The 12,801-nt window shown below is 42.0% G+C and overlaps 1 protein-coding gene across 1 annotated transcript in view; it reads left to right on the top strand.

The window, feature by feature from the left end:
* Positions 1-12,801, top strand: part of LOC137353168 (ryanodine receptor 1-like) — a 535,610-nt gene that overhangs the window by 139,348 nt on the left and 383,461 nt on the right. The window contains exons 17-20 of the mRNA XM_068019216.1: positions 1,543-1,661; positions 2,050-2,183; positions 3,795-4,036; positions 8,798-8,990. Coding sequence (XP_067875317.1) covers positions 1,543-1,661; positions 2,050-2,183; positions 3,795-4,036; positions 8,798-8,990 — 688 coding nt within the window. The remainder of the gene's footprint in view (positions 1-1,542; positions 1,662-2,049; positions 2,184-3,794; positions 4,037-8,797; positions 8,991-12,801) is intronic.

Genomic DNA, 12,801 nt, shown 5'->3' on the forward strand with positions numbered 1-12,801 from the left:
TAGGGTCATTACAGCAAAGGAGGCCATTTGGCCCATCAAGTCCATGCTGGCTTTGTAGAGCAAACCTGTCAGTCCCATTCCCCTACTCTATCCCTGTAGCCCAGCAAGTCTATTTCCCTCAAGTGCCCATCCAATTTCCTTTTGAAATATCATTTGTCTCCACTTCCACCACCCTTGTATGCAACGAGTTCCAGGTCATTACCACTCGCTGCATAAAAAAAGTTCTTCCTCACATTCCCCCTTGTATCTCTTGTCCAAAGGCTTAAATCTGTGTCGCTTGTACCATCAGCTAATGGGAACAGTATTTCTTTGTCTACCTTATCTAAACCTGCCATAGTTTTGTACACCTAGAATCATAGAATGGTTACTACACAGAAGGTGGCCATTCAGCCCATTGTGCCTGTGCCTTTTCCCTGTAACCTTGCAAATCTTTTCTGTTCAGATTACTATCCAATTCCCTTTTGAAAGCCATGATTGAATCTGCCTCCTGCACAATCTCAAGCATTGCTTTCCAGATCCTAACTACTTGCTGTGTTTAAAAAAAAAAGTTATTTCTAATGTCGCATTTGGTCCTTTTGCCAATCACTTTAAATCCGTTTTCTCTGGTTTTTGACCCTTCCACCAATGGGAACGGTTTCTCGCTATCTACTCTGTCCAGACCTGTCATGATTTTGAACACCGCAATCAAATCACTCAACCTTCTCTAAGGAGAACAACCCAGCTTCTCTAACCTATCCTTGTAACTGAAGTTCCTCATTCCGGAAACCATTCTCGGAAATCTTCTCCGCACCCTTTCCAATGCCTCCACATCCTTCCTAAAGTGTGGTGCCCAAAATTAAACAATACTCCAGTTGAGGCTGAACCAGTGTTTTATAAAGGGGATAGACCAAAAATCTGTCTCAGGGAATCCAAGGATATGGGGAATAAGTGGAGTTAAGGCAGAAGATCAGCGATTGAATGGCGAAGCAGGCTCAAGGGTATGGTCTCCTCCTGTTCCTATTCCTTATGTTCTTATGGTTATATGTTAGAGATCTTGGGGCAAATGATTGTTTTACGACTAGAGGGAGAAATAGCCTAATTATTTCAAAATTGTTAAAAGTAATTGTCTAAATTTTTTTGAGAGCACCTTTCCATTCAGTTTGCAGTCAGGCACGTAGCTACAAGAATTTCGTCCATCCACCCGCGTCCCGCCCCCACCTCTCACCACTTGAAGATAATTACTATTTAACCTATATTTTAAAGTGAGTCTGCTAACAAACAGAAATGGTTTGTGCATTTGCCCTTCCTATATGCCAAAATTGGCGGACATGCCTTTTGCTACCTAGAACCCACGTTCTCCAGTTTTCCCCTAAAGCACTCCAACTCTTCACATCACTCTCCTTTTAAGACCTTTCATGAAACCCACCTCTTTGACTAAGCATTTGATCACCCCTCCTAATATTGTCTTTAGTTTAGTGTCAATTTCTTCCTTATATTGCTGTGAAAGGTACGATATTATTGAAATTTCTGTTGATGTACATTTGATGTCATGTGGTGCTATAGGTATCCTGGAAGTGTTGTACTGTGTTTTGATTGAAAGCCCTGAGGTTCTGAACATCATAACGGAAAACCACATCAAATCGATTATCTCTCTATTGGACAAACATGGACGAAATCACAAGGTATGTACATTAATGAAGGCTTCTAATGCAGGACAGTGATAAAATGAGGAATACCTTCATCCTTCAAATCTTGAAGTCATCAAAAATTGGGGTAGGGAAAAGGGCAAGAATCACAGCTTGTGATATTTATAGTATGTTCTTATTTTTCTGCTCTTCCAAATCAAAGCCAATTAAGCTTAAACATAATCGGTACTCATCTGCATGTGAGCCATTTGGCTGAATAATCCTTTTTTGATGGATCAAACCTCAGCGACCCACCTAGTGTTCTAAGATGGTGATTGCCTTTAGAACTTCCAATTCTTAAACCTTAAATCTCCAATATATCCACTCAAAAAATGTCTTCAGGTCCCAGAAAATTCTTGAGTTGAAATGTTTGCACTTTTTGCAGGTGCTGGATGTGTTGCGCTCTCTCTGTGTCTGCAATGGCGTGGCTGTACGATCCAATCAAAATCTTATTACAGAAAATCTACTTCCAGGTCGTGATCTGCTGCTCCAAACCAACCTGATTAACTATGTTACAAGGTATAACACGCAGAAGCTCACAGAATTGCTGAACTTGTACAATACTTCAGTCAATTTTCATTTTTTTCCCCTCTACATCTTTTTTGTTCCTGATGTCAAGCTAAATATATTTGTTAAAGCTAGTAGCCAGAATTAGGGGCATGCAACTGTTCTGTGACTTTGGGACTGTGAGCATATTTTGGGGCAAAACCTGGATCCGTCAGGTTTCGCCCTATTAATAAAGAGAACTTAATTGCTCTCAGGGCAGTGGCACAGTTTTTGCTTGCCATTTCAAAACACCCCCTGCTCTCATGCCCATGTATTTGTCCTGGGATTGCTGCAGTGTTCCAGTGAACATCAACGCAAGCTTGAGGAACAGCATCTCATTTACCGATTAGACACAATACAGCCTGCCGGACTGAACATTGAGTACGATAATTTTAGAGCATATCTCATATTAGAGCCCCCCTTTTTATTATTTTTTCTTTTATCATTTTTATTTGTTTTATTTTAGTTTGTTTAATTTTTTACTACTTTTTTCATGTTTGTGCTTTGGGCCAGGGCTGTTAATTTTCCGTCAATTAACGCCCTCTCTTCACTAATGCTTTGCCTTTTAGCACACCATTAACATACCGTTTGCCTTTGCTCCATGACCTTCTGGTCAGTTATTCTCAGTGACCCTGTCCTATCAACACCTTCCCTTTTGTTATTCCTTGATCCACCCCTGCCTTATTTGCTTAAAACCTATTACATTTCTAACCTTTGCCAGTTCTGATGAAAGGTCACTGACCTGAAATGTTAACTCTGCTTCTCTCTCCACAGATGCTACCAGAACTGCTGAGTATTTCCAGCATTTTTTGTTTTTATTTCAGATTTCCAGCATCTGCAGTATTTTGCTTTTATATATTATATTAGTACAGTTTTTTTAATGTGCTGTAGTCTGTTTCGTTGCACCAGCGGCTTCCGGAAGCATTCCCAGGAATTTCATCGGAAATGTTCCAATAGGCTCAGTAGAACATATGGCAGGAGAGGCCTAAAATGGGACCAAAGAATAATGGCATTCAGTTGCAGAAAAATGAGTTGCCATTTGAACTCTGCATCCTGGCTGGCAGTTTTTGTTTGAGCAAATTCAAGCCTGAGAGTCTCACTCTCGCAGAGGCAGGCACTGATGATGTCCCTCAAGCTGAATGGCACAAAAGGCAACCAGTATCTCAAGAATGAGTTTTAACCATCTAAGAGATGGAGGTCTCAGAGCTTCTGGTGGTTATTCTGGTTCACCGTAGGATTTAAGCAATAACCCTTGGTGAGCACTGGTGAATATCTCTTGAAGGGGAGACTCTTTTGATATTTAAGATATGCAGAGGATGGTTCAATTGGGAGAAAGAAGGCCCTTTTTTCCAGGCTTATACCTTGTTCCTCTTCCAAAGGTGCTTTGTCGCATGATAAAATGTCAGACATGCGTCTGGTGGATTACTGTCCAACAGGCATAAGCTATAAACTTGACATACAAATTTTTTTTACATGGAAGTATATCAAGAATCAAGAGTTTTTGTTTTAGCTCATTGTATTTTTAAAATTTAACTAAATACCTATAATCAACAGTAGTTAAACCCTTTAAACTTTTTTTTACAGCATGAGGCCTAATATCTTTGTGGGTACATTTGAAGGTTCTACACAGTACAAGAAGTGGTACTTTGAACTGATAGTGGATTATGTTGACCCATTTGTAACACCACAGCCTACTCATCTGCGAGTGGGCTGGGCTTTAACAGAGGGTTATAGTCCTTACCCAGGAGGAGGTGAAGGCTGGGGAAACAATGGAGTTGGAGACGATCTCTATTCCTATGGGTTTGATGGACTTCATCTGTGGTCAGGTCAGTAATTCTCCTCCTAAAAGTTCTGTGAGTCACTATTTTAGAACTGTTGTTGACTCCTTTATTCTGTCATTTTAGATTGCGTGATGAAGGTATCTGTTAATGTTTAGAATGGCTTTATTTGCATATTTACATGGTTGTGGTAATAGTTAAGGATGCTGTGTTATTTCCTGATAGGTGCACAATGCAGGATTCGGGGGGAGGGGGAGGGTGGCAGAGGTGTTGAGGTAGCAGTTGGGGGGCTAGGTGTTCTTAATTTGTTCTATATTTTTGTGCTTTTTTCCCCATTACTCTCATTCTTTTTATATTGTTATGATCCCCATTGGGACCACCAACAAACGGAAATAATCAAATCCCCCGATTGACCCCAATTTAGGAAACTAAACCAAACGAACAAGATTTCATTGTTCTAAATACTCAAACCAAAACCAACATAAATTAAACATGAAACAACAGACAGATCACGGTCAATATATACATAACAAATTGCACCTTAACTATCAGATACAACAGAGATGGATCTCACAGTTTCACTGGGCAATCCGGCATATATGACAGTCACACGGTTCTTAACAACTCTGAAGTTCTTCAGGTTGATTTTCAGCTCCCTTCTTCTAGGATTTAGCCACTGTTCTTCTGACAGAAGTTCCCTCTCAATCCGAACTCCATGGGTTCATTGCAAGGCACGCTTCTCCAGAGCCTCCTCAGCTCTTCTCACGATAGTCTTGATGGCGTAGATTTACTAGTTTTCCCTTTATCTGAGTCTTTCAGTGACAACCTGTGTACTGTATGGCCGGGTCTGGTTAGTTGGTTACTTTAAGTAACAGAAACGGCTCCTGGATTCAGTCTTCACCATCTTCTACTTACCGGCGCACCACTCCTGCCTGATCTGGGGAGGACTCCTTTTATCTGGTTCCAACCAGTATCAGTTTTAGGAACCTGAAGTTGTTTTTCCAGCTTCTGTTTCAGTTTTTGTTTTTGTTTCTGTTTCAATTCTAGTTTTCCCCTCAGGGTCTTTAAATAAAAACAAGCTTTGCAACCAGATTCCATCATAATATTTCCTTGCTTTCCATTTGTTCCTGCAATCTGAAGATTCATAGATATGAAAAATGTTGGATTTACTTTGTAATCTGCCCTGGAGAGGATCAACTTTGATTTTTAGAAACATAATAAAACATATTCCTAAAAAATTAAAGAAAAATTCAGTGTTTCTCTAATGATTCAGTGGATAAAGTCTCAACTTGTTGCATTACACAATAGAAAGTAGAAGGTCCTAATTTAGATTCCAGGCCACACTGAGTTAGCTGATCTCAGCACGAGCCACAGTTGAATGGTACGCTTGGTCTTACCAACCCTGAGCTAAGGAAGAGAAATAGTGGACAGAGTTTCTTTTTATTTGTTGTCCAGTGACTCCTGCTTTAAAACATGCATAGTTGAGAACCGCATCTGGCTCAGCTCTGAGGCCCTCCATTGTCAAAAGGATACCTGACACTGTCTGGTCTCGCATTTAAATTATATCCATTTGATTAAAGCACCAAAGTGTTGACACTAATTGGTCTTGGCCCTTTTTCATCTAGTAATTCTTCTGTTTTTAAGTAACCAAACAAAATTGAAGATGGCTTATGAGGACTATAAGAATAACAACAATGAAAAATGTTGAAGGAAAATATATTAAGAAAAGATTAAAAGCAGGATCGGGAAAGCTAAGAAGGAATGTGAGCAAAACATTTAACAAAAATATCACCAGGAACAGCTAAATATATTGGTAAAAAGAGAACTTTTAAGAGAGGTGGGAAACCTGAGAGAGAGGATTGTCAGTTTGAGATGATCGAAAAATGGCTTTGGTGCTTAATAAGTACTTTTTAAAAAATTCATTCATGAGATGTGGGCGTCACTGGCTAGGCCAGCATTTATTGCCCATCCCTAATTGCCCTTGAGAAGGTGGTGGTGAGCTGCCTTCTTGAACCGCTGCAGTCCATTTGGGGTGGGTAGACCCACAGTGCTGTTAGGAAGGGAGTTCCAGGATTTTGACCCAGCTACAGTGAAGGAACGGCGATATAGTTCCAAGTCAGGATGGTGTGTGACTTGGAGGGGAACTTGCAGGTGATGGTGTTCCCATGTATTTGCTGCCCTTGTCCTTCTAGTTGGTAGAGGTCGCGGGTTTGGAAGGTGCTGTCTAAGGAGCCTTGGTGCATTGCTGCAGTGCATCTTGTAGATGGTACACACTGCTACCACTGTGCGTCAGTGGTGGAGGGAGTGAATGTTTGTGGATGGGGTGCCAATCAAGCGGGCTGCTTTGTCCTGGATGGTGTCGAGCTTCTTGAGTGTTGTTGGAGCTACACCCATCCAGGCAAGTGGAGAGTATTTCATCACACTCCTGACTTGTGCCTTGTAGATGGTGGACAGGCTTTGGGGAGTCAGGAGGTGAGTTACTCGCCTCGGGATTCCTAGCCTCTGATCTGCTCTTGTAGCCAAGGTATTTATATGGCTACTCCAGTTCAGTTTCTGGTCAATGGTAACCCCTTGGATGTTGATAGTGGGGGATTCAGTGATGGTAATGCCGTTGAATGTAAAGGGGAGATGGTTAGATTCTCTCTTGTTGGAGATGGTCATTGCCTGGCACTTGTGTGGCGCGAATGTTACTTGCCACTTATCAGCCCAAGCCTGGATATTGTCCAGGTCTTGCTGCATTTCTACACGGACTGCTTCAGTATCTGAGGAGTCACGAATGGTGCTGAACATTGTGCAGTCATCAGCGAACATCCCCACTTCTGACCTTATGATTGAAGGAAGGTCATTGATGAAGCAACTGAAGATGGTTGGACCTAGGACACTACTCTGAGGAACTCCTGCAGTGATGTCCTGGAGCTTAGATGATTGACCTCCAACAACCACAACCATCTTCCTTTGTGCTAGGTATGATTCCAGCCAGTGGAGGGTTTTCCCCCTGATTCCCATTGACCTCAGTTTTGCTAGAGCTCCTTGATGCCATACTCTGTCAAATGCTGCTCTGATGTCAAGGGCAGTCACTGTCACCTCACCTCTTGAGTTCAGCTCTTTTGTCCATATTTGAACCAAGGCTGTAATGAGGTCAGGAACTGAGTGGCCCTGGCGGAACCCAAACTGAGCGTCACTGAGCAGGTTATTGCTAAGCAAGTGCCGCTTGATGGCACTGTTGATGACACCTTCCATCACTTTACTGATGAAACTTTGTTTCAGTCTTTACTAAAGAGATGGCTTTTGGAGAGAAGATGAAATCTAAAGTGGTTGAGAATGAGCTGAGCAATATTATCATGGATAAAAGGGACATTTCAGATATAACAACTTGCACTTATGCCTTTAATGTAGTAAAGCATCCTGAAGAGTGTTATCAGACAAAAAGCTGGCACCTGACCACACAAAGGTATGAGGACCAAAGGCTTGCTCGGAGGTAGATTTTAAAGAGCATCCTAAAGGAGGAAAGAGAGAGTGAGGCAGAGAGGTTTAGAGAGGGAATTCCAGAACTTAGGGCCTAAGCAGTTGAAGGCATGGCCGCCAATGGGGTTGGTGGGGGGGGGGGGGGGGCACAGGGTGGAGTGGGGGGTGTAATAGAAGTCGGGGATACGCAAGAGATCAGAATTGGAGGACCGTGAAAATCTCAGGGTTGCAGGGCTGGAGGAGGTTCGAGATAGGGACGTGCAAGGCCATGAAGCATTAGTACTGTGCGAGTATTGGGCTCTGCAGTTTAGGAGGGACATTTGAGGCTTTGGAAAGGATACAATGTAGATTCATTTGGATACTGCATGGTTTGAAGACGTATAACTGCAAATAAAGGCTTGAAAAATTCCGTCTTTTTTCACTAGAATAAAGTAGCTTACAGGGTGATATAATAGAAATGTTTCAAATTTTAAAAAGATGAGACGAGATAATTGGAATCAAATTGTTTCCAGTAGGTGAGGAATTGAGAATGAAAGGCCTTCAATAACATAAAATGTAAGAGCTATAAAGAAAGAACTTGCATTATATAGCACCCTTCATGACTTTAGAATGTCCAGAGCACAATGCAGCCAATGACGTGCTTTTGAAGTATCATCACTTTTGTAATATAGGAAAGAACAGAAAAAGAAACATTTCCTCACATAGAGTTGTGAGGCTATAGAATTCTAGAGTAGTGATTGAGGCAGAAGTTATGTCAGCATTCAATAGTAGATGTGATGGGTGGATAAAGGAAATGGGATTTGAAGGATATAGGAACAAGGCAGGTAAGTATGTTTAGGACTGTTTGGTGCATGGGTCAAATGGCCTGTTTCCATGCTTCTATATATTTCTATAGAATGATCAGCTTCCATCTAAAGATACCAGTCTGCTCCAGCATCACAGCAACCATTGTGGCCTGTGGAGAACTTGGCATTCTAATAGATTTATGATGTTCAGTCGACTAAAGGATCAATAAAGTTCAAAACAGGAAAACTCATCCTCTTCTGTGAGGCAACCTGTGGAAGTAAATTAATTTTGATATTTGACCATAACACAAATTCTGATATCAGAATGCAAATACAGTTTGAATGCTCTAATATATGTGTGTTAATACACACCCTGATGCAGCCTGTTTGATGTGGGAAAGTAGGAATGTATACGTAGAAAACAATCATCATTTTCCCTTATACTGTGGTTTCTTAATACATATCAGAGAGACGTGACAGGATAACAAGAACTATACCAACACTGCTTTGGGGTATTTTGAAAACAGCAAATTTGACTTATTTTTCTATGTGTGTACAGGACATACTGCCAAGGCAGTTGCTTCACCGGACGCACACATGCTTGCTGCTGATGATGTTGTTAGCTGCTGTCTTGATTTGAGTGTCCCCAGTATATCTCTCCGGATTAATGGCCACCCTGTGCAAGGCATGTTTGAGAACTTCAACGTTGATGGCCTCTTCTTCCCTGTGGTGAGCTTCTCTGCAGGAGTCAGGTGAGTGCTTTGAGTTCTTTCCTGATGCTGTGTTTTTGTAATAAATTACACTATTTTATGGTTTTTTAAAAGCTGCAGGAAGATCATGCCAAGTAAACACTTTTTAATGCCACATCAGAATGTATTTTTGCTGCTGTAAATGTAGAAACATTTAGAATTTTAATTATGAAAGCTTCTGCTTCTTGCTTGGAAGGTATTCATGAGAAAACATTGCTTTGAAATTCTTGTCACCTAAATTTTGATAATTTGATATATTGTAGCCCAAGATAATTTTAAAAATAATACTTTTCTCTGGATTAGGTGATGTGTTGTGTTCGAACAGTGTAATTTTGAGTTTGAATCCAGATCAGTCAAGTAGGATGAGAGTCTTCTTTCTGCTGCCTGCCAGTTCTTAATTTACAATTAATTCTTAGTTTACAATTTCACTGATGCCTAACTGAAAAAATACTACGTTAATGTGATTTTTAAATACATTTTAAAGTTATGAACTGTAGCCCATGAAGTTCAGGAAAATGTGCACTACCTCTTTTAAGTGGTAACATTCTCGTCCCCGAGTCAGAAGATTGTGGGTTCAAGCACCACTTCAGAGACTAGGACAAAATCTGGGCTGCAGTGCTGAGGGAGTGCCGCATGGTCAGAGGTGCTGTCTTTTGGATGACAAATTCAATCAAGGCCCCATCACCCCTCTCAGATGGATGTAAAAGATCCCATGCTACTATTTTAAAGAAGAGCAGGGGAGTTCTACCTGGTGTCTTGGTCAATATTTATCCCTCAATGACGATACTAAAACAGGCTATCTGTTCATTATCACATTGCTGTTTGTGGGATCTTGTGTACGAATTAGCTGCCACATTTCCTACACTACAACAGTGACTACATTTCAAAAGTGCTTCATTGACTGTAAAAGCTTTGGGATATCCTGAGGTTGTGAAAGGCATTCTGCATTCAATTGTATGCTCATTGCCTTTGAACTTCCTTCCATTCAACATCATGGACCGAAAATTGTAGCTAAGGGATTTGGAGACCTGCTGCCCAGTGAAAACTGGCGGAGAATGATTGATTAATTGCACTGTTTTCTGCCCTAGTTGGGCCAGAGCATTCTTCCCCTAGTCTTGCTGCTAGGCAGCTGGAATGTCAGCCTGAGCAGTGAATGCTGCACCAGTATTAGCTGATGGTCCAACTGAAAAGGACGCAACAAGTAAGTTCTGATGAAGGGTCACTCACCTGAAACGTTAATTCTGCTTCTATCTCCACAGATGCTGCCAGCCCTGCTGAGTATTTCCAGCATTTCTTGTTTTTATTTCAGATTTCCAGCATCTGCAGTATTTTGCTTTTATTTTAGGGAAGTTTTTGTGTTTATATTTGTATGCTTGGAAGGAGCAGGAGTGCCATCCGAGCTCCACAAAACCATCCTGGACTGCTGCTGCTGCTCTGTTAACCCCCCCTCCCAAACCCATTTAGTGGAGCTGATGGGCTGTCCTGGGGTGCTCATTATTCAGTCGCCTGCCAGCAGATACTAATAAGACCTGACGCTGAAAATGGGCTTGGCATTGAACCAAATTGTGCCTAACTTCAGGGTCCCATTCAGCCCTATGTTAAATTTCACATCCTGTCTGTCATGAAGATTGCTTTTCACTTCTGCAACATCACGTGCCCACCACCCTTACCTTTGCCGACACTGAAATTCTTAGCTGTGCTTTTGTTACATCTAGCCTTGACGTCTTCAGTACCTTTTTCACTGGTTTACATTTATTCCAGGTTTCCAAAACTTGGGCAGTCATGCTAAATCCAGCTAGTTCAATTGTCCTAGGCTTGCTGAATTCCATTGGTCCCATGGTCATGTTGAATTAAAAATTCGCATCAGTGGCAAAGCCTTCAAGTCATGGAGATTCCCTGTGGAAGTCATACGCTTTGACACCATTCTTTCTACCATCTACCTTCAAAGGCTTCCACAAAGTTCACCTCTTCAGCAATGCCTTCAGTCACTTCTAGTTTTTATACTTCTCGGTATCCATTTATCTTCTGTGAAGTGCCGGCATATTTATTAATTTAAAGGCACAATATAAATGTAAGCTGTTGCTGATATAGATTAATATGACAGTAAATCTTTTACCTTCGCAGACATCAGTGGATCCAGTTCACTTAAACCACACTCTAATTTTGTTAAAGTTTGCATCTTAATCTACACTGCTGGATGAAAATCGGTATGACTAAAGTAGATTTCTTTGAAACACAGCAAACTGCAGATAGTCTTGGGGGTTGATGTTGGCAGCTCTGGCCCTAGAAGGCCTGATTGTGGACTGTACCTTCTCGGTGTGGACTGCAGCAGTCGGAGCTGGCTGGCTGACAGACAACTGCAAAGGCACTGATAGAATGTTAGGGGTGGTAGGATGAATGCTATAATCCTGAGAAAATCTCAAAATTACATTTTGCTGATGAGACTAAACTTGGAGGTGTGGCAAACAGTGAGAACGACATTAACCACCTGCAACAGGACATAGGCTAGCAGAATGACAGAGAGGTGGCAGATTGAATTTAGTACTGACCAGTGTGAGGTGATGCAATTTGGCAGAAGGAATAGGGAGAGGCAATATATACTTAATGGCACAGTTCTAAAGAGTGTGCAGGAACAGAAGGACCTGGGGGTGCATGTGTATCAATCTTTAAAGGTGGGAGGACATATTGAGAGAGTGGTTAGTAAAGCATATGGGATTTTGGGCTTCATAAATAAAGGCATTGAGTACAAAAGCAGGGAAGTTATACTGAACCTTTATAAAGCTCTGGTTAGGCCCTAACTGGTCTGGTCATCACACTTGAGGAAGGATGTGTGGGTCCTGGAGAGAGTAAAGAGGAGATTTATCAGAATAGTTACAGGGATGGAGGATTTTAGTTACAAGGTTAGGTTGGAAAAACTAGGTTTGTTCTTAGTACAAAGGAAATTGAGGGGAAATTTAATAGAAGTGTACAAGGTTATGACAGGCTTAAATAAGTTAGACAAGGAAAAGTTGTTCCCATTAACGAATGGTACAAGGACGAGCGGACACAGATTGAAAGCTTTCGGCAAAAGATGCAGGGGAATATGAGGAAGCACCTTTTTACGCAATGGGTGGTAATGACCTGGTCGCCACACTACCAGAAGGACGTGGAGGCTTTGGAGAGGATACAGAAGAGGTTTACCAGGATGTTGCCTGGTCTGGGGGGCATTAGCTGTGAGGAGAGGTTGGATAAACTCAGATTGTTTTCACTGGAACGACGGAGGTGGAGGGGCGACATGATAGAGGTTTACAAAGTTATAAGCGGCATGGACAGAGTGGATAGTCAGAAGCTTTTTCCCAGGGTGGAAGAGTCAGTTACTAGGGGACATAGGTTTAAGGTGAGAGGGGCAAAGTTTAGAGGGGATGTGCGAGGCAAGTTCTTTACACAGAGGGTGGTGAGTGCCTGGAACTTGTTGCCGGGGGAGGTGGTGGAAGCAGGTACGATAGCGACGTTTAAGAGGCATCTTGACAAATACATGAACAGGATGGGAATAGAGGGATACGGGCTCCGGAAGAGCAGAAGGTTTTAGTTTAGGCAGGCGTCAAGATCGGCGCAGACTTGGAGGGCCGAATGGCCAGTTCCTGTGCTGTACTGTTCTTTGTTCTTTGTCTCTGCTTCCACCATCCTTGTGGACAGAGAGTTCCAGGTCAATCACTGACTTCAAGAGGAAGTTGGATGGCCACCTGAGAGAAATAGACTTGCAGGGCTACGGGGATTGAACTGGGGAGTGGGACTGACTGTATAGCTCCGTGGAGAGCCGACATGGACTTGATGG

Source organism: Heterodontus francisci, chromosome 40 (genome assembly GCF_036365525.1).
Source record: "Heterodontus francisci isolate sHetFra1 chromosome 40, sHetFra1.hap1, whole genome shotgun sequence".
NCBI lineage: Eukaryota > Metazoa > Chordata > Chondrichthyes > Heterodontiformes > Heterodontidae > Heterodontus > Heterodontus francisci.